The sequence below is a fragment of the Aphelocoma coerulescens genome, chromosome 1, assembly GCF_041296385.1.
Source record: "Aphelocoma coerulescens isolate FSJ_1873_10779 chromosome 1, UR_Acoe_1.0, whole genome shotgun sequence".
NCBI lineage: Eukaryota > Metazoa > Chordata > Aves > Passeriformes > Corvidae > Aphelocoma > Aphelocoma coerulescens.
The window spans coordinates 97,734,283-97,756,910 of record NC_091013.1 but is presented as its reverse complement, the minus strand read 5'-3'; the positions used below and the strand labels follow the sequence as shown (position 1 = coordinate 97,756,910).

Sequence of the window (22,628 nt, the reverse complement as noted above, 5' to 3'; positions counted from 1 at the left end):
CTTTTGTTGTGGGACAGTGGAGACCAAGGGGCATCTTCTCATATACAGAAAGGTCTGAGGGATCTCCCTGTCTCACAGTAACCTGTAAAAGGGAACATTTCTTTGAAACCATGTAGTGCACTGACTTCTGAAAATCTGTGCAACTTTCCTTCTGAATTCTTGGGTTGGACACCAATAGAAGGCAGAGCAAATCACTTAACTGGATTTCTGTGATGTCACTGGGTGGAAATTGCTGTTGTCATGGTTTACTGCTGATATTTTTTGTGCCTACCTATTTATTTGTCATCCAGGGATCTCAGAGTGGTTTACAATAGTTTAAAATAGTGGTTTACAGCTGTCTGGCTGTTAAACCATGAGACAGGGAGTCATTATTTCTGATTCCAAATCCATCTCTATCCAAATTTGGAAAGTCCGTCCAACAGGTCTCTTTCCCTGTTAATGCTTCTGGAAGCAAGGTCTGTTCCCTTGCATCCATCTAGAGCTGGCCAAGCCCCTTGGACAGCACATGCTCCTTCTACCTAGCACAGCTGGCATGGAGCAAGGAGAAGCTGGAAGCTGTGATCTTTTAGAAATCCCACCTTTCTGTGTATTCTTCATAGCTACAGCCAGCTGCCTTGGTAGCAACATGAACAACTGCCAGGAAATGAGGTGAAGCTCATGGCTATCCTTTGGAACTTGAGCTGCTCCAAAGGGGCAGCTCTACTTAAAGCATGTGAATGATCTTCCTGTAGCCAGCATGAGTCCTTACAGTAATTCCCTGGGTTTGGTAAGTGCTGTGGACCTCGTGGGAGGGAGCAGAGCTGGAGTTTATGCAGGCAGTTTAAGCCTGATGGGAGAAACAATGAAGACACTGGAGCAAATGTATCTGGATAGCCCCAGTTGTATGTGGGCACATTTAATACATAAGCCATGTTGCCTTAAGCAGGTTCAAATCTCAGGTTTTATGCTGTAATTTTTTCTCACTGTGTGATAAGGCAATTTAGTGGATAGACTTAATACAAATCTGTTAGCTAATTTGGAATTTTTAGAGGGATTAGAAAATTTGGGAATTAATGTATTTTGAAGATTCCAAGCTTATTAAAATTTGGGATTTAGGATAGACTTGTCACAAGTCAGACAAATTATCTTGAAAGTCAGAAGCAGAAAAGGATGTTCAAGGAGAGATGCATGTTACCATACCAACAACCCAGAGAGCAGGTGTTGAATGTGTATATTCCATGTCTCCCAGACCTTCTTCTGACTTTGAGGGAGATGTCTGAGTGGTAAGTAATATGATATATTATTTGTGGACCACAGATAATCTTCCTATACCATTCACATAAAAAGGGTGGAAATAGCTGAGACGTATTCCCTGATTTAGAGTAATATTTGTGGAACCGAGATTTACAATCTCTGTCCTACAAATAGTTTTCTATGACTGAGTAGGGATGGAGAATGCTTAACAACTTGGATAGAGCAAGTATTCCCTCATGAGGGCTTTTTCCCCTGCTGTGTGAGTACAGATATCCCAGCAAGACCATTTTGAACAGACCTGTGAGTCCTTGCCCACAAGGCTTCAGACTGTTCAAGAGCATCCTGTAGGTGTCTGTCCCAAGAACCATGGAAGAAATTGATGATTTGAAAGGATTCTCAGTGTTAGCACAGTTACCATGTGAGAATTAGATAAGTGAGTGATCAATCAAAAGCTAACCATGCCACCAGAAGCTGTTGGAAAGATAGGGCAGCATTAGAAAGACCCTTTGGGTCTTTGAAGCAGAGCATTTCTTGTAAACAGTCACCTTCCCTTCAGGTACCAACAATAACTTTCTAAAGCTGTGGGTAGACGATAAACTCTGAGAATTCTCAGTACTATCCCTGGAAAACTGGTTTTTATTTAGGCTTGGCCTCTGAACCTTAGAGAGTCTGAGCAAATATGGGTTTTAGTATTTGGTATGAAACTTTACATTCAATAGATTACTTTTTTCTAATTACTTGGACTTCTACCACTGCCTCCCCAGGAAAGCAATCAGCGTTTATTTGTTGAATGGTTAGGTAATGAATGAAAGTGATTAATTGGAAAAGAGAGGATGGTGGTTTTGTGGAAGGAAATGCCTTTGACAGGTATTGAGAGAAAAGCGTAAAATCTTCAGTCCAGAAATAATGGATTAGGTGCCAAGAGAAGCAGGAGAGTTGCATTTACCTAGCTTTGAGAGAGAAACAAAATCCCAAAAGGGACTCAAAAGGGACTTGTAGCAGATTGTCAGTAAGAAAACAGAAAGCAATGCTTGATGACAGGGAAGTGGTGCTTATGTTTATTTTAGGCTAAGAGACACAGTAGAGGTGTTTTGTTGTGGTGGTTTCTTGGTTTTGTTTCTGGTTTTTTTGTTTGTTTGTTTTTGTTTTTGTTTTCTTAAAAATGAAGTAGATTCTTTGGTTTTATAATACCTTAAAAAGGAACTTTGAAGAATATATTTTCCTATACATCTTTTTATTTCCCTCATCAATTAATGTGGTAAAATGGTAATGCATGTGTGTTCTGTATTGGTATATATTTACACTTTCCACTCTGTAACTTTTGGGAACATCTCCATTTATGAATGACCTAAAAACTGTTCATTATACAGTAACTTCAGAAGTTAGGAAGGATAGAAAGCTAGAACAAAAAAAAAAAAATGAGTTGAAGGAAAAAGCAAAGGTGATAAAATAGGTATGTATGTATTCATCATCAAATAGAATGGGGAAATGGGCAAGGGGCAAGAGAGAAATTCAAAACTGATATGCTTCCATTTTTTTTTTTAATGAGTATTTTTAGAAATACTTTTGAACTTGTAACAAAGTTTTCTACTGAAATAGTTTTCCTTGTGGAAAAAAGATCATACAAATAGTACATCAGCTGTGGAAAATCAGGTTTTTCAGGAGTACCCTTCAGCTCGAGAATTTTGTCTGGCTGTAGAGGACAACAAGGGCAATGGAGCACTGTGTGTGGCCTGAGAGGCTGCAGTAATTCTGGGAACAAAATGGCTTTAAAGATGTTAAAGGACAGAAATAGACATTATGCTTTACTTCTACATGTTCCTTCTTTAGAATACATATCTAAACCCTTCCAGTGTGCATTCAGCTGTGACAAGTGCTCTATGCAAAGGTACCTGGTATTGAGCTAGGTAGCAAACCTTATTGTACCTGTGCAAATGTTGAAAATAAAGAGAAAATGGAGTGTGGAAAAAGAGTACATCAATACACAGCCCTCCTGACTAGGGAAACCCATACCTCAGCAGTAAGCTGGGTTTATTGTTAGCCAACAAAGTATACTGGGAGAAAGACTGCAGAAATGGCAGAACAAATCATTTGAGCATAGCATGGTGGGGCTTGGAATAGGAAGCTGAGAATTCTGACGTCTGCTTTTGCATCTGGCATGGAATACATGACCCCATATGAACAGCACCCCTTCTTTGTGCCTCAGTTTCCTCAACCATAAAAAGATATTAGCTCATCTTTAGCACACTTTGGGCTGCATGTCTGCAAAGCCCTGTGCAAGAGCTACCTAGGAATTATTTATCCTAAATGACAGCAGCTCGTGTTCGCTTTGCGCTTTCCTCTATTACCAGCCCTTTCTTCACTTGTAGTTTTCCTTATTTATGTCTTTGCCTCCCCATTACCTTTGTATTAAAGCTTGCATCTGCATTGATTTTACATCACTGCACTGTACTGCAGCCATTACAAGTTTACACTTCTGAGAGATCCTTCTGAATCTTTAACCCATTGCTCCAAGAGCCCTGACTACAGCATATCCATCATCAGATAACCCCAACTGCGCTTATTGTGATGGGGTGTTAACTGACCACTTACTATCAGGGAAAGGGACAAATACACTGAGCACAACTGTGTTCCTACAACTTCTAAGTCACTCTTCCCCAGTGCATATAAAGTTTTTCAGTACAGGACACTGTCAATATAAAATAAAGCACTTTGGAAAGCATCGTACTAACTTGGGAAGGTTGAACAGTGTTTCACACCTTGAGGAGACTCCTACCTGTTAGGGAATACAAGTCTTTTAAAAAATGAGCTCTCTTGCTCCGTTCCTCTAGCTGGGTGTTGTTAAATCACTGTATGTGCAGCACACTCTGGCTTTCTGTGTGCTATGGCAGCAGCAGCAGCATTTTCCATTGACTGTGGAGAGAGCCAGGCATGACAGCCCTGGAGGAGAGGATTTCTGGTTTGCTCACTGCTTTTCTGAACATGGATGCCCAGCACAGCCTCAAGTCCACATCAGCTGTCCTGGTAGCTGGACAGAATATAGTTTTTATTCTTTTTTTTTTTTTTTTTGCCTCCATTCCTTTTATGCAAAACTTCATTAAAGCACCTTTTTATTGTGAAACAAAGTTTGGTAATGAGTGTCTTCCCACACAACAGGAAAAGAACTACTCAAGCATATGAGATGGGTCAATAAGACACTGAAAATATTTACTCATGTGTTCAAGAAAGAGTTTACCTCTGAGTTGTTTCAAAGGGTGAGTTTGCTGTTGCAGTTCATTCATGAGGGGTAACTAGAACCACATAAAATGTTTCTCCCAGATCTTGCCCAAAGTCCAGCATATCCCACGTGAAAGTCTCCCTTCAGCTGGCAGGAGTTCAGGGAGAAGGCCTTATCTCCATATCATCCAGCCTTACAAAGACAGGAGGAAAGTATTATTGCCTTTTTGCTTGTCGGAGGAGCAGTTTATATTCATCAGTAGTCTGCTGGGATGAATTGAAAGCCTAAGTGACCTGTCAGTCAGGTTTACATTGACTAGAAGGCTCTGCAAATGATCTCGTCACTTGAACAAAGCAGGCCTGAGTCCCTTCACTGTAAGTGTAGGTATTAATAAGTGTTTCTGTGTTTAAGTTGCTGCATAACTTCAATTGCTTTTCACATGTTACTAAAGCACAGCTTTACAATGATGCTGGCACATAAGTAATTGCTTAGAGACAGCAGGGTGTAGGAAGCAGAGGAGCAGGTATCCTTTCATTTTTGAATTACAGGACTTACTTACCAGGAGTCCTGATGCCAGAATAACAATATCCTGACATTGGCATAACTATGTACTGAGTCAAACTGGGTTCCTAATAGACTTGCCTAGCTGCTGAATGCAAGGGGTTTGAGTTATCCCTTGCAGAGTAAATGGTGAGACTGGAAAATAAAAGATCTTGTGATTAATTTACTAAGGAACAGAAGAGATTCATTTTCCATATGCTTAGTCTCAGTGTTCAAGGGAAATTACTCATGCTGTTGTTTCATTTGAGAATGCGATCGTTTAGTGAGGATGAAAGCTTTGAGACCTGGAAGTTCAATCAGAGCTTGATTTGGGAAATAGCAATTTCAGTGTTATCCAAGGGCACATGAGGTGGCAAGACTGAGGGTATGCATTTGGATGAAATACTATGATAAAGGACACTTCCTTTAAACCAAGGAAGTACTCCCATGTTAAGTATTAGGCAGAGCTATCTTTTGCTTTCCCTATCTAAGTCTGGTCCATATTAAAACCTACTGTCAGATTATTTACAGGCAAAAGCACCTGGGCAGTCTTAGAAATGCCCAGAATTCTAGCATGTGAATATAAGTTGTCCCTCACATAATCAGGTTTTTAGGACTTGATTCTGTCCTTGGGTTTGGAGTGTTGAAGGAGTTGTTTGAATGACTGTTTTCACTTCTATTGGATTTGGTGGATTGGTTACTTTTTCAAAAAACTCAACATGATTTGAGCTGCTCTGAGTTAAAAACTAAAAAACTGCAGGCAAGGTACAGTCTGAAGCTGCGTTAGTGCATGCCAGCAGCAAGATCTCTTATGGTGGAAATTTTACCCTGTGAGTTTTACATCCGTATGGGTTCCCACCAGCAGTCTGGTATGATGGAGGAGTGCCCAGGTTCAGCACAGCCCCACAGCTCTGTATGGAGACCCCAAGAAAGTGGAATTTTAAGAAAAGTGCACTGCGGATTGTTTACATGAATGAGCCTTTGGCATGATTTATGTTCTCAGCGTGAGCAAAGATTAAAAACTGGACACTGGGGACCAAGGAACAAAGGTAAGTGACACAGTCTCTCACTTTCAGTCTCCATATAAGGCTGACTTTGCGTAGGGAGCCTGCCCGCAAAGATCTGGAAAGGCGGGCTTCCCTGGTAAGGAGCAGCTCTGGTTTCTGTCGAGCCTACCTACTGCCCTGGGAAAACTAAATGGAGCTATGTGATGAGGATGAAACAGCAAGGTAATGCCTACGGCAGAGCGTGCTGCTGCCAGTGAAGATTATTCAGTGCCCTGAGGCAAAACTGGTTTTAGTTGGGACCAGGGGAGTGTTGATGTGCTAATTCAAAGGAAATGTTCGGCTCTAATTGCAGCGGAGCAGGAGGAGGTGGATTGGTTTAACAATAGATGTACCGAAAAAAAGCATGGCATGAGGAAGTAGAGAAAGATAAGGACCTAGATTTGAAGAGAATGATTCCAGCCCATTCTACCAAATGGTTCCAATTAGCTCTGTTCTGCTGGCCCTATTCCTCCTTTTCAGTGAACACATCTGCAGCCGTACACCTATTGTTTGTCCAAGGTAAAATCCAGCTGTCAGGGGAGCTGTCTTGTTATTCCTGAACTCAGTATTGCATTTCAGTTGAAAATCATAGGGTTGTTTTTATTCTTCATGGGTTTCAGTAGGCTAATGTATTTAATCCCTACCTTCAACACAGTGAGTAGATGTGGACATACTGACTGACTCAGAACTTGGACACAGATGGTGATTTCAATCACAAATCTTCTAGGAGATTTGAAAGCTTGGGGGATAGTTTCTTTTAAAATGATCACTCCTTTTTACTTGCCTAGATGCTTCTTGATTTCACATTCAACAGGGGAAGGAAGTGCCTGACTAGAAGGAAACAGACAACCTTAAGTTATTTCTTCACCATCTCAAGCAAGAAATCCCCTTAGAGCGCTCATTCAACTGAGATTTCTAGCTCCATTTTGCAAGCTGAGGCCCTTCACCTTTTGGGGGGGAGACATGATACAGAGGAGATAGGGAGTTAAATTGTTTGTCTGAACAGGTAACCCTGGGAGGTTACTCCTGTGCCCTGTGTGCCACATACTCCATCTGTAAAACACAGATCAAAACGCTTATTAAAGATTAGGGTTGGACAGGTGTCCAAAGACAGTTGAGAGAATCTCAAACACCTAACTGCTTTTCTTCATGACCTTTTTCATTCCCTGTTCTCAGCACTTACAGCATATAAGGTTTTTCTCACCTTAAGGCTGGTGATTGCTCTTTTTTCACCTGTCCAAATGAGATTGGAAGCCAGGGCGCAAGTGTGACACAAATACGGCCCATTCATAGTCACCCTCACTAATGAGATTCCCATTTTTCCACCAGGGAGGCTAAATGCTGTCCTATGATAGGGCAGCAGCCACAGGCCTCTAACTTCAGGGGCAAAGAGTTTCAGTCTAATCTAGTACAATGACATTTGTTAACGTTGGCTGCTTATTAAAAACTTTGGAGCAGCAGACATGTTCATAAAGCTCACAGCCTGCTCACAGATAATTCATGAGCATAATAAAAGGATTCATTATTCATGTAAGATCTTTGCTGTGAAAATTAAACCAGCTCTAATACCTCACGCGCTTCGGTGCATGTTGGGAAGGTTTATTTGTGGCGTTTCTCTTGTGCTTTGAGATCCTGGAATTAAAGTTGCTATGGAGAGAGAAAGCAGTATGGACCGAGTTTACAGCTGTCATTAATGCCCTCGTTAGCTGAGGCCTTTTGAACACATCAAGTGTAACTGCATAGCTGTAGTTCAAGCAGTGCATCACCACCTAATGCACGTTGTACTAAAGCAGCACAGCCAAACAGGACCAGGAAGGCTATCCCAGTCTAAACATGTGTATGTTCCAGACATGAACCTTATAAACATCAGATGCAAGAGTATTGCCCTCTCTTTCAGCTGTGTTCTTCCTTAATCTTCTCCTCGCTGAAGGTTGCAGTTCTGTATAGGCAGAGGAAGGGATAGCATCCTACTTCTCTCATCTGCTTTAGTGTAACATCAGCTGAGCTTGTTGAGGTTGCTGCTGGCTTTTTGCCTGAGGTGGAGCAAGAGGTGCTGGCATGATCAACAGGAGCAATGATCTCTAGCCATACACAGGTAGGAGTAAACATGGGGAAGGGATGGTGTCGTCAGATGTTAGGCCTGCAGTGAGCACTGACCACAGCCTCCCCATCTTAATCAGACCCTTTCTAAATGGATACCCAAATTAGTTGTAGACCAGGCCTAATACTTGTAATAAATTCACTTCGGTGCAAGCTAAGTGATACTGGTACAGAAATCAATGACTATTTCTATCCAGCCTGACAGTACTGTAAGCTGTCTGTTATTGCACATTTGAAAGGGATGTATCATACATCCTGAACAGAAAGCTATGCATGCTGAATGGCCTGTGCACAAATGGGCACTTGAACTGCGATCAAAACCGACTGTTGCATGTAAATGAATGTGTGAGCATGGAGATATTCCCCTGACAGGCATCCACATCCATGCCAAGGTAATTGTACCAGCGAGGCATTGTTGGTAGTAGCAGTGGTATAATCATTTTCATCAGTATAAGACCTTAAAGATCCCATAGACAGTGAAAGATGCTTAGACAAAGGGGAAAACTGTTAAATTTATTTTTACTTTGTGGATTTTGGGAGTAGTGAAATTACTTTTTAACCATTTCTTCTTATTCATCTGGTGCATTTTCAGTGATAAAATCCTTTGAGCAAACATCAAGGTGAAACTGTCCCCAGGGATGAGAGGAAATGTCTTTTGTAGAACGTACCATTTACAAACAAATGTTTGCACTTGTGCAGTGAACCTCCCTGAAAATTGTTCCTGGTTCAATTTTTTTGTCGCCTTTCAGTCTGTCCCCTGCAGGGATACAGTGGGAGCAGGGCAAGCGCAGCAGTGTGAATATGGTTAATAGACCCCTTGCAGTCCCTGAACAGGCAGTGTGAGAAGGGATGTGGAATGTGAAGTCAAGGGAAGGTCTGAAACAAGAGTTTGATGCCGTTTTGCTAAGGCAGGAGCCAGGTGAAGAACAGAGCAGGTTCTGCACAAATACCCTAAGCTCTCTCATATTGCTGTACCCATAGTAAGTCACCTCTGGGACACCAAACTGTTTATGTGCTAGCCATACTGGCCTGCTTGGGAATATGGCTACAAATAGTCCCTTCTTGAATGGACCTACATGCATGTTAGGGAGTGTCCTTCCTTTCTGGGTGGGGAAGGAACCCATATTCAGCTGCATCCTCCAGACAGTGCATGAAGCAGTCCTGCTGCACTTTCCCCCTCTTGGTTAGGGAGGGCAGAGCTAAATTGTGTTCCTGCCCCACCTGAAGAAGGTGTGAGATGAAAGAGTAGAGAGAGCACCTTGTCAGTGCCTGGAGCTGAAGGCCTTGGATTTCATCAGCTGTCAGCCTGCTCCTTTATTAAATATCTCCCTACTCCCACTGTGACCTTCCAGAGTGAGTGCCTAGATGACAGTGAGCAGTGAGCTCAGTACAGCAGTGCTTATCCTCTTCCATAGTCTGTACCCCTGCGTGATCAGCCTTAGGACACTGGCATGGCCAAGGTTTGATCTTGATGGGTGACCTGTTTCTAGGCATGGATGAAGGTCAAGGTTCCATGCTGGTGCTCCTTGATATGTTGGTATCCTTGATTGTATGGATCAAAGAATTATTTGAGTGCCATCGAGGGCCCAGCAAGAGAGGGTGGCTCCAGTCATGTTTGCTGGACAGAGAGCAGAGTCAACATTGCTCCCTCCCTTTTGCACCGTTCTGTGCCCAGAAAAGCCCAGAGCACCAAGAGATATGAGACACAATGTGCTGCTTTGCCATTAACACTTGACATGGTTCAGTTCTGCACAGCCTTCCCCACTGAGGCAGTCTCTGGCAGCCTCACCAAGATGTTTTCCTATCTGGAGGAAAGAAGGAGATTGAGAAAGGGCTGCTGCTTCCAACCAAGCACAGAGATGATGAAGTGTTTGTGACAGGAGGGGCATACCCACTATACAACATATCTCACCATCAGTTTGAAGCATCTGACTACCAGCCCTCAAAGCAGACACTCTCCTGCTGGTCATGCTGAAATGCTGACTCTTCTCGAGCACTTAGATCACAAAGGCACTAGGGAAATAGACTGCTATGCTTGTAGAGCTGTCCATACAGCCATACACAGCTTCTAACCTTGAACAACTTATCTTGAAAGTGAAAATCTTATATCCAAGCAATAAAGATATACTGCATTAAATTTTGGTTTGTACCTTGCTAATGATTTTTGAGTTTTTTCTGGGTTTTTGAAGCAATAGATCTGCTCCACAAAGAAGTTCTGGGCAACCTGTTGGTCAGTGTTTAATCTGTAACTACCATCTTCACATCAGAACACTCCTCACACTTGATAGTGTAGCCTCTGGCACATGGGAAGAGAAATTTTCAAGTAGCATTCAAAAGTGGAGGTACTTTTGTCTTGGGAAAGCTCCCTTGAGCAATAGTAACTCCTCTTCAGGAAGAAGAAATACTATTGTCTTAGCAAATGGCAAGGAAAAGAAGAAAAAACTATTTCAGCAATGAAGTTACTCATGAGAAGCCAGCTATTGGCAGGAGCACCTGATCAAGAAAGGTGCCTTAGGAGTCACCAGGATAGATGATGGCCAGGTCCAATCCATAAACTGGACCTAGAACAAATGATAGTTGAGTATTGGGTGTGTTTTACAGTTGCTTTAGTTTTGTCCCTCTCAGTCTGGTTGGAGACAAGGCCTGAGAGAAGCCTTGAGTCTCAAGTTGTGCATTTTTCTGATTTTTAAAAATGGCTGGAAAAGACATGGTTTTCCTGTTTGGTTTTGTATGGCTCAGCCATCCTCCAGCTGTGACAAACAGGGAGGGCTTGTGCCAGCTGGAGAAGTAGCTAGGGAGTGTGAGGAAACAGCCACCTGCCCCCTTGTCAGAGCAGCAGATAACGGGGGTGGCCTCTCCAGGCCAGGATTGATCACCAGGCATGCCACTTGTCCACGGTGAAACGGCTGGGCTTGAGAGGAGGTCACACCACGTGGCTGAGAGAACATCACCTCTCCCCACCCTGACTGCCCAGACATGGGTAGAGATGCCAGGCCATGTCAACTGGGATGGCTTACGTGGTATGGGGAGCTGTCGCCATCCCTCTGAGCCTCCCTTGGGTCTGCTGCAGCTCAGAAACAGCCCTCAGTCCTGTAGAGAGCCCTTTAAAGAAGGGCTGATGGCTTCCCCTGTGTGTGCACACCTTCCCAAGCACGGTGGCTTGTATTCACACTTTCATTTTAACTCCTCAGCTCCCTGTCACTGATGCCAACTGGCTCACCTCATTAAGTTACAGAGAAGGAGGCCCCTGGATTGATGGCAGGCAGGTTTAATGTGGCTCTTTTTGAGCACTCAAGTGCAGCATGTAGGAGGCTGCTGGGGAGATATTCCCACAGGCTCCAGCAGAACTGGCTGATTGAAGTTGCTCTGAATTGATAGCTAATGGGGGAGCTTTCTTTGATAGCTCTTTCATTCTGGGTGCAGCTGGATAGAAAAAGATATCTTCACACGAGGGAGAGGGGGTTTATTCACCCCACCCTTTATTAACAGATGCTTCTAGGGCTCTCTAGCAGCAGAATGAGATCTGATGAAAACCTAATGGTGTAAATGATTCTTAACTTCTTCTTTTTCAGCAGCGGCTCTTATACACACCAACTGACAGTCAGGTCAGCTGAAAAGTTGATAACTATGTAAAGTGAAAAATCCCTTGGCAAAATTTAGGCCACTAGAGTCTCTGTGGCTCCCAAAACGGGTCCTTGGTTTGGTATAGGTGGGCTAGCTGCAAGTAGAGTATCTAACTCCTTATTGTCATGGGTGGTTAGGTAGTGATGGAGTAACTGAGGGGCAGGTGTAGGGATCCAGGGGCTGCAAGGCGGGAGGGAGCAATATTAGTAGAGACTTTAGAGAAGCTTTCATGGCACCTGTTTGTGTTATGTATGGCTCAAGCTGCAGTGGCAAGAATTAGGCACATTCAGGAAGAATTATATCAAAATTGATTAACAGAACCTGGCTAATGGTGAAAATGCTGTTTCATCCACCCCATGGAGGCCTCTGTTCAACAGGCTCATTGCAAGTACTTTTCCTCCTACATTATCTAATCTTTTAATCAAATAATGGATTTCTTCCCATTGCCATAAGTTCTACATCTCCTAAAGTTTCCATCAGCCAGATGTCCCTGCAATCTGTGTGTATCCATGAACTGACATATTTGTGACCATGCCATTTCTCATTCACATATACAGATCAGGGCGTGTGTTAGAGAGGCCAGAAACTCCAATAATTTGATCCAGTCTGAGATCAGCGGGCCAGATTTTGGCTGGTATAAATCAGTGCTGACTTGGAGCACAGTCATTTTGCTCCATTTGGGGATCTGACTCATAATTTCCAATCTAGGCCCTGGCATCTGGCAGACTCTGTGGCAGGGGCACTAAAGAAGCTGTTTGCGTAGGGCTTGCTTTGCCCATTTCCTCAGCTTGACACAGCAGCCATTTGTCTTCAGTGATGTATGCTGGGCCCCAACCTAAACTGCTGAGGTAAATTTAAGAGAGTCAGAAGGCAACTACACCCTTACCTGGGAACTCGGCCATCACGTTGCAGTTAAAAACTCTTTGCTTTTACAAGAAAGGACTTGGATTCCAGTGACTTTTATTTTTAGGTGATCAGAAAATGCAGTTTTTCACCTCAGAGACAGCAGCTTCACTTTTTAATGCCAGGTTGAAGAGCAAGAAGCCTTGAGCTGTCTCTTAAAAAAAGGTCATCAAGTTCATGTCATAACATGGGTGAAAATGTGTGTGTCTGCTTAGTTGGGACCTAAGAGAAGACTTTGACCTGTGGCAGCTGACAAACTGACAGTAAGTTCCTAGGCAAAGCAGGGAGGGCACATCCTGGCCCTTTTCCTTGGTAAGATTCTGTTCCCCTTTTAGCTGGAGGTGTGATGCACAACCCCAGCTACTAAAAATTGTGTCATTCCTCCTCTTCCCTGCCTGCAAAATGCCATCTGGGAAGGAAGGTTTCCACATATTTGTAGAGTGTCTGGCCAGCTGGGGTGATGTCCTGTGACTCAGTGCAGCTGCTGCTGCAGGCAATCCCATAGCACTCCATCATGGCACCCACCTGGCTAGGCCAGGGCTCGGGAGCCACGGGGGAGGAAAATGCCAGTTTAGGGTCACAGTGGCTTCACGTGAATGCGAGGAAATCCTTCCCAAGTGAGTTAAACTGATCGAGTGCATTGATGTATCCTGACAATTTTAATGGTAAGAGCTCCCTGTATGCTGTTCTCGTTCTTTCCTTCTCCCTGTTTTGCCTTCACCATCAGAGAAATGTTGGCTACTGGCAGCTACTGGCTGGACTCTGTTGTTGTCAATATATCATGGCAGCACAGTGCTCATCTTACAGTGGCTGAATGGCAATAAGGCCTGCAAAGGACCTCACAAGTTATCTAGCCCATATCCCTGCTTAATGGCAGGGTCAGCACTTCCCAAGTCATTCCTGATAACTGTTTCTCTAAGTTTGCTTGGAATGACTTCACACCCTCAATGCAATATACAGGACAATTTATGCTTGTGCTTCATTTTACCTTATGTTCATCCAAGGTTTAACTGAATCTTCCCCATTGCAGTTTCAGACCATACCTTCTTGTCCTGCCTGTTGTGAATCAGAAGTAATAATCTGTTGCTTTCTTTATTTTGTAAGAATCTTGTCCATGATTTCATCAATTTTATTGTGTCCTACTTCAGTCGTTTTCAAGCTGTGAAGGTCCCACTGGTTTTGCCTTTCCTTGTAGCTCATGTATCCTAAATATCTGATCATCCTCCCGCTCTTTTCTGGACCCTTGAGTTTGTTCACGTTCTTCTTGTCCTCGCTCCTCCATACTTGTCCTGCTCTGGCCTTTCCAGTGGATTTCCAGTTTGTTAGATACATTGTCAATCTGTTGATTGCAACTCAGCCTGATTGTAGGCAATGCAAATATGGGAAGACATTCATGAAACCATCAAATCTATGGATGTCAGCTGATTGTCTGCTGATTTCCCATCCTGGGACTTGAACCTGGAACTGGCCTGGCAGCCAGTTGTTCTCAGCTGTAGGAGAGAAACACATGAAACCAGCCGTCTGTCTTTTGGCCAAGGCACAGATGGATTTGTGCTACTGCCAGTGCAATTCCCATCTGCCCCCATCATCTTCAGCAACTACGGAAGTCACTCCTGGCTGCTACTCGATAGCTGAGCCCCAAGTCTGAAACAAGATCATTTTAAAGTGGAACAATTATTTTGTGTGGTGCCCTAGTTTTACCTTTGCTGGATGGTGCTCCAAATGCTGTTTCACCAGTAGTTTATGCTATTGCTGCTACTTAGAAAGTGCTCCCCAAGCTGAGCCACCCAGGATGCAGAGATTGTTGGAAGATCATCATACAGATTTATGGCAAGCCTAGTCATACTCTTTTCATTAAAAAAAAAATCTCCACCTATTTCAGGGATTTTCTTGGTGAAACAAAAAAAAAGGGGGGGAATTAAAATCTTACTCCCATATGCTCTCTCCCATAGGAAGACAGATCTAGCTGTAATAACCTTCACATTGCCTTGAGCTCCTAAGTTCCCAATCACACAGCTGCACTGAAGTCAGGGCATCCCATCGATTCCTGTGCACTTTGGCAGAGTCACACCAGGGGCAGGATCAGGCCCTGCTCCCTGTGCTTCACACAATGCTCATGCTGAATCATTACATCCCAGTCAGTGTGTCTGCACAGTGAAGGCTGAGCAGGAAGAAAAGTCTTAAGGTCTGGCAAATTACCTGGTGTTTGTTCACATGGACACTCTGTTGTTCTCTCTCACTCCCTTACCGCTTACCCCCAAACTTCCTTCACTGAACTTAGGCCTAATGATATCTATTATTTCTAGAAAGGGAGTGGGGTTTTTGTACCATTTTCCCTGCTGCTACTCACTTTAGCCTGATATTAATGGCCTTTGAGATACTAGACTGGGGACTTTGCTTTTAAAAGAAGCCTTTTGTAGCCCTAATTTCTTTTCTTTCCTCTTGTGTTTCATCCTCCTTTCTTGCATTTCTGTTGGGGAAGTACTGACTGTTTGAACCTATGTATGATGCTGTTGGAAAATTGGCCATTTTTGCATCTTGGGGAGGGAGGGAAAAAGCTTTCATTTTCTGCCTAGCAAGAGGGTCTGACAGGCTTATTTCTTCCAATCAGGGTGATCTCACAGTTCAGTACAGGACAGCTCAAGGGTGAAAGCAACTGAGAGAAGCCTGGGCTTGAGGCAAAGGATGTGAGCCTGTCTGTGATGCTGCACTGTCTGGGCAGCAAGAAATGTTGGATGCAGGAGAGAGAGCTGGGTGGGAAGCAGGAGCACAAGCAGGCAGACCAGACAGATGAGAGGCTAGAAGGTGTAAGCAGCCCATTTCAGCTGATGGCTGAGAGGTACATAGAGTGCATGCGAATCCAAATCGATCTGCAGAATTAGCCGGGATGCTTGGGCAGAGCAGGAGACTCAGCTCATTTGCCAGCACAGAGGGAATTTCTGTGCTGTTGGGATCCCATGCTGGGCAGAGCAGAGCAGCTGGGCTAGGGGACCACATACCAAACAGTGTCTCCAGGGAAAGCCATTAACACAGTCGGTGACATTCTCAACCCGTGTGAATTGCTCTGGCTGCCTTCAAACCAGATGAGGCAACACCAGCTGTGAAAGAGACCATGGGAGGAGGGTTATCTCCAAATCAGAAGGGACTTCACTGACCTCCTTAGACTTTCTTTTTAAGTATCCTTAGACTTTCTTTTGTAGGTGCTCTGAACAGATGATCTTCCTCTCTCTTGCAGCAGATTATCCCCCTTGTTAAAAAAGAAAAAAAAAAAAAAAAGAGAAAAAAAGTGCCTTTGTTTTAACTTCTGTTTTGAGAGAAGGGGAAAAAATGCAGCTGTTCCCAGAATTGCCTGTCATAGCTCCAGAAACTGAGCAACTCATAGGTTTTCTGTCGCTTACATGATTGTTTCTCTCCTGAACGAAGCAAACCTTGTTGTTCTGCTTAGGGGCAGGGGACTAAGGGAACAGTTTTAGTATGGTCTTGTTCTTTGTTCTCTCTGGTCCTGGCAAGTGCCCTTAGTCCCTGCTTGCCTCACTTCCCATTTCTCTGCCTTCATGGATGTCAAGAGAAGGAATTTAGTAAGCACTTTCCCACTCCTGCTGTCTGGTATTGCTGTGAAGTTAGTACAGGCTCTCTTGCAGCCATTCTGCATCGGCTTCAGTGCTGCATTTGCAGTTCAGCTGAGTCCAAGCTCCTCACTCATCTCTTTTTCTCTTATCTAAGCTTTACAGGTGCCAAAGCTGGTATCTCCCCCTCTATTTGCCCTCAGTCCTATGTTAACTTCCAGTACTTCCTCTGGAATGAGCAGGGGGAAGAATCTCAGGAAAAGTTCAGGTTCCCAAATCGTTTTGGCTTTAAGACTGACAGCCCAGTAAATATACTGCAGTGGGAAGGTGGAGATAGAGATACAGACTGCTGGGATCATCTGTCCATCAGTCAGCAAGAATGTAGTGCTTTACTCACTTACTGCATCTTCTCATGTCATAAAGCACAATCCAAATGAAGGACTAGAGAAAATGGATTTCATATTCTGTTAAGAGCCCATTTCTTGCACTCCTGGGTAAGACGATGAATTTCTTCAAGTAGGTTCTGCTGTACTGGAAATTAGAGACCTGAATGTCTGGCATTAACAGTGAGTAAAACACTGTGCTGACCAACTCCTGCCCCTATCACTATGCACTGAAGCCCCTAGGGACAACACCAGAGCCTTTGAAGGCTCTGTTACGATCCGGTTTAAACCCAGGAAAGCAAAGCAAGCTAAGTCTCTGTGCATAAACCGGAAAGAACTTAGAAGGTTCAAAATATCCCCAGAAATGAGATTAAAACCAAACGAGGTTAGATGTTGTTGCCAAAAAATTGATGTATTTTATTTAATAGTAGAGAGGCAAAGAGAAGGGAAGAGAAAAGCGAGAAAGAAATAGAAAAAAGAAGTGTGCGTGGGGGGTGGGGGGACAGGGAGAGGTGACAGGGGTTAGGTGGAAGCAGATCACCCATCTGAGGGTCCTGATGACATCTCATTGCTCCCCTCCATCTGGTCTGCTGGTGGTGAGGGTCCCCCGTCACTGCTGTGGCCACGCCGCTACACACTGCCACACGCCATGGCCATGCCGCCACACGCCGTCACACGCCAAAGAGTGCAGAATTCCATGGAATAATATACACTTTGGGCCAGGTGGGAACGCCCACGTGCCTTTCTTGCAGGGGCCAGCTTGACACACTGTTCCTTGCAACACTGAGGGTCTGTTGCATCATCTCTGGGGCTCTGGTGCAGGGTCTGGGGACCCTTTGGGGAGGGCCCCTGTGATGGGCCATGTCACCCCTTCTGCTGTGGATAAGCTTCCACCCCCGGTGAGGACCCCTCAGCTGGGCTGCTCTGCATAGTGGAGGATGGGCAGTCACTGCACCTCTGACCAGAGTTGTTTCCAACACACACCCAAAGCCTCTCCTCCCTCCACCCCTTGGTTCGAGGGTCTGTGGGAGCCTGGCAGCTGATAGCCCTGGGGCTGTGGTCCTCATCTTGGAGGTGCTAAGCCTGTGCTCAGTGAATGTCCCCAGCCCTGAGTTGTTACTTTATCTTATCTTCATCAGCAAGCAGTGTAAGGCCTCAGTCAGGGCCCCATTCAGGGTGCAGGAGTCTTCTCTGCAGCTTTTGGAATAGTTTTTAAAAGTCCTTTAAGAAAATGTTTGTCATAAAATATAATATTTCAGTCTCTGACAGGCTCTTCTTCACTTAATAATGACAGGATACTTCAGGTGTCATGAACCACAGGGTAACGCATTCATGTTTTCCAAAGAAGTTTGGGATGATTTATCTAGAAAGTGTAAAGCCACTAGCTATCCTGGGTTTGGAAGTATGTCAGGATTTCATTCTGGTTATGATCCCTTAGCATAAGAGGACGAAAAAGAGATAGAGAGAAAGAAAAACATGAGTAAGGGGAGAATATAAGCCAGAAGCTACATACACAGTGTTGGTCTTGTGTGTGAGCGCTCAGAAAGTGATGGGGTGTTGTTTCAGTGGAACAGGACTTGGTGGGTGTACGTGAGTGAACCTTAACTTTGAGGCTGGCAGGAATGGGTCACAGGAAGTTGCACTTCAAGAAGCAAAATGACATCAGCTACTGCAGTTCTCCAGAGCTTCTTGATTCCCTGTCCCTCTCTGCCATTGGGCTATGTCCCCTGCTTGCAGATTTTGGCCACCTGTATTTGTTGCTGACATAGACTAGAGCATCCCAAAAAGATTGGTGTTAGCCCTTGTGACCAGCTCCAGCCTGAGAGCCTTTGCCCTGACCCTTTCCACTCCACCTTCCAGTGGGCAGGTTATGAAGGTGTCTGACACCACATCCATTCCCTGTAAGCACTCCATGCACTCATGGTGTTTTGTGGGGCTGGTTAAATGTTTGCAGTGATAAAGGGGATGGAGAAGAGTGCCACATTTAAGTTAGATTCATCCAGTGCACTCAGAGAGCACCTAACTCATCCTACACACTCAGGTTTTCAGCTCATTTTGTGCCTGATGTGCCCATTACATACAGCTTATTTGGTTGCCTGAATTAGGTTCTTGTCTCAGTAGGCACAAGCCTTTATGTCACCAGCTCTGGCAAATTTTTGTCAGCTAAAATAAATACAGCATTATTTGGAATAGGCATCCTGGTAATAGCAGGATATGGCCCTGCTCAGAAAAGAGCTCAGAAGGCTGCTTCTCCTTGCAGTCCTCATTTTCAGGGTATGTTTCACCCCTAGCACATCCCTAGTGCATGTTGCTATTGTTCAGTATACTTGCAAACCCTTGGATTGGACACAGCTTTCCTGCCCCCAGTTTTGGGTGGTGACGTTCATTAAACCAACAGACAGAGAACAGGAGCCAGGCCCAGCTCACAAATGCACCGCTGAAAGCCTGCAAGCCCAGAGCTTGCTCCTGCTCCCTGTGAACCCACTGGGCTGCATGCTGACCTGTCTGAGATGGTGTAAGATGGAGTTAACACCATCCATGACAGCAGTGTACACATGGCATTAGGCAGGTGTAGCAGAGACCAGAGCCTGCTGGTGCTTTGTGTTTGGGGTTACCGTACATTGACCTGGCCTTAGGTGTGTACACAGCAAGGGACACTTCCAAGTCCACCTCCAGTCTCCTTTCCAGGCTCTGCTGTGCCATTTTGTGCATGCACCAGCTTCACGGATCCATTACATATTGCCAAATCCTTGCACTCACTTGAGGATTATCTCAAAGTGGCAGCAGCCTGCACTCATCAGATTTAACCATTTCAATCTTTCCTGTAAACTAGGTCCTCCCAGAACTGGCTATGTGGGGCTGCAGGCTCCTCTGGCAGAAAAGCAGAGATGCTGGCAGCTGACTGTGTAGACAGTGGGAGTGAGGGACTCTCCCTTAGAGCTGAGTTGCCAGAAAGACAGACATGATGATACTCCAGCTCACTTTCACAGTCCAGGATCTTAGCCCAAACACACAATCAGCAGCAGCCCAGTGCTGTAAACAGGGACAGTTGATGCACGGGCACAGAATGTCCATATTCCTGGCACTGTCATGAAGCTGGTAATCTGCACCAGAGCAAATGCTGGAGAGCACAATGTCATAAATTGTCTGAGATAGGTCACCTCAGTTCTTCTGCCAGGGCCCAAGTCTCTACAAGCCAAGCAGAGGAATCAGCCTGTATAGCTTGGGCTGCAATGAACCCGGCACCGCTGGAGCTCAGGGAGAAGCTGGGTCAATTATCTGATCACACCACTGTTTCAGCTGTCAATTCTTACCTCTTCAGGTTGCCTTGAGAAAAGCTGCTGATTTTCTGTGTTTTGGAAAAAGCTGTTGATTCTACCTTAGGTCTTTAACAGAAATGGCTTTCTTGGGCCTCTTCTTCATTTTCTATCAAATTTCTGTTCTTGAAGAAATGAAGAAAGAAAAATGGGCTATGTGAAGCTGGGGTCCATATACCTGAGAGCAGAGCAGGAGCCAAATTGTTGGAAATGGTGAAGAACACATATGTGAATGAATTTGCATGTAGCTAGAGCTGAACTGGGAGTAGTAGTGTGTGGTGGATTGTGCAAAGATAGTGTAAGATTGCGCTGGAACAGGACCAGGGGGAGGGAGAAGCACCTCTGATTCTGCACAAAAGAGTTTGAAAGAGGATTTGCATATGTAGCATGCATATAACTGAGAGTGGAGCAGTAATTAGGAGTAAGTGAAGGTGAAGCTGAAAGAGGAATTTCATGTTCAATGAAAGATCTTTCCGTGTAAGCTATTGTTCAGAAAGGTTATTAGCAGACAGCAGTACAAACTGTCCTGAGCCACATGCTCTGCCTTTGTCTGACTACACAATTTTTACAAGCCTTTTTTTCTTTGAGAGCTGACAGCATAATAGTCCTGGACAATGCCAAATCATCATCTGCACACTCACTAGGGGAGCTGGGCTTTTATATGAGAGTGAAGAAGATAAAAACAGCACGCTCAAAGCAAGACAGAAATGACTGAATAAGGGAATAAGAGAAGAAGAGACATTTAAATGCTGTTTGCTGGGATGGCTGATTTTTTTCTTCCCTTTAATTTTTTCCTCTCCCCTGCTCATTATATTCTGGATGTCTTGTTCCAAAACTGTTTCAGTCATTTGTGTGCCTGTATTTGCAGAGCAAGAAGGCTCTGGCTTGGAGGTAAATACCAAATAGATGCTTTAAAAAATAGCAGGTGCAAGAGGGAGGAGAGAAGCCCTATATAAGTAAAGTTTAGGACAGATGTTGTGTCTCCTTCCCCAAACAGCATTCTGCTCCTGACAGGCAACTCTACAGACTGCACCTGGAATTGGGTTCCACCTAAATGCTTCTCCAGAAGTATTAAATAAGTGAGACCCCTTGGGTCAGGTCCTTAAACGGGACAGGCAGCTGGTTTCAGTCCAGAAAAAGGGACTTGGTTATGATTACTGCCTGCTGACTAGGACTGGATTTATGTTGCAAGACTCAGAAAGCCAAACTTGTCTAATACTCAGGCATATTAAGAAAGATCCACATTCATCAGATTCCCATAAGCAGGCTTGGGTGGGGAGTGTATCTCCCAAGCCTGCGTTCTTCCCCTCTGTTCCCTTATCTCCCTTCCCTGAGGCTTCCTGCACATCCCTCACTGCGCGGTTCCTTTTGTAATACGGCAAGAGCTGAGTGACAATCCATCTCCTGCCCCTTTTTGGCCGCTTCCCTTACAAAGATTGCAGAAGCTGTTACAGTCATTAAGACTGAAAAAAAAGGGCTGTGAAGCATTTTTGCTGCCAGTCTGTGTTTGGTAGGAGGAGGATTTCCTTCAATCAGAGGGTCCTTAAGTTGCCCCAGATATAAAATGTGTGCTGGCAGGGATGGCATCTGGCTTTGTCAGCTCTGTTGAGGAGAACAAGCTCCATATAGTAACCCTGTCATGCAGGAGTAAAGGAACATATTGCAGTTTGTGTTGGTAAACCCTTTATGCTGTTGTGCGTTACTATTAAAGATATGATTGTGTCTGGCATTATGAAATGTTTTGGAAATGGTTTAGGACATTTTAGCTCCCTGTACCAGTCACATTGTCTGCATGCCTTCAGCAACAAATCAGGTGCCTTACTAATCTGAAGTCCGGCTTTACAGGGTTGAAGAAATCCTCAAAAAGAGCATCATTCTCCTGCATATAAAATGATCACAGGGTTTTTTTATGTATTTTATCTTAGATTCTTCCAAGGCTAGTACAAAATGAGAAGCAAGAATTCTTTTTTCCTAGTAAGACTTTTGTTCCTACCAAGGAGTGAAATACTGCAGCATAACAATTTAACATGCAGAGAACTGGAAATTCTGCCATGAGCACGGGGGTTTTGGTGGGAAGGCAAAGAGATATTTCCCTAGGTAGTTGCTTTGCCTCTCCCTACTGGTTTGTGAATGGTTGTGAGCATGGAGCTGGGGTGTCATGGATGGAGAAATTCTGGGTGTCTTTATATATAGCTCTGCTCTTTGCCAGTATCTTTTGCCAGGCTACCAGGTTAGTTATTGTGGCTGTGTTGTCAGAAGATCTGGGGATCAGTGTTAGGAACCTTACCTGAGGTCTAGAGCCCTCTCTGGAGACTTTTCTGGTGTCTTGTGTGCTTGCTTGGGAACAGTATACTTTGCAGAGAGCCTCAGTTTTGCTTTATTACTTGATTGCATGTAAAGAGCTTATTAAAAAATGAGTAACAATAAGCGTGTAATTAACGTTACATTTATTATCATCTATTATCATCCTGTATTGACTGTTGGTGTTTGGCACAGACACTGACATGCAGTTTAAAAAGAAATAAATAGACTAAATGAAAATTTAGCTTTTGGAGATTTTTTGGGAAGATTTCATCAGTACAGCAAATTAGTGGTGCCGTATAAACCCTTTCTTGGGACTTAGATTGAAATCCAGTAGAAGCTAGTCAGTCTGAACTAATTTTCTAAAAAAAGCTCAGGCACTGGGGCTCAGGACTTCC

At 44.2% G+C, this 22,628-nt stretch overlaps 1 protein-coding gene across 9 annotated transcripts in view; it reads left to right on the top strand.

The window, feature by feature from the left end:
* The window catches only part of LSAMP (limbic system associated membrane protein), a 731,774-nt gene that overhangs the window by 641,491 nt on the left and 67,655 nt on the right, over window positions 1–22,628 (top strand). The window contains exon 6 of one of the 9 annotated variants that reach the window (XM_069020496.1): window positions 9,882–10,208. The exons of 7 other annotated variants lie outside the window; for them this stretch is intronic. In XM_069020496.1, coding sequence (XP_068876597.1) covers window positions 9,882–9,904 — 23 coding nt within the window. In that variant the 3' untranslated portion in view covers window positions 9,905–10,208. Of the gene's footprint in view, window positions 1–8,025; window positions 8,132–9,881; window positions 10,209–22,628 lie in introns of those variants that run through there. One more of the 9 variants, XM_069020502.1, reaches the window with a different exon arrangement.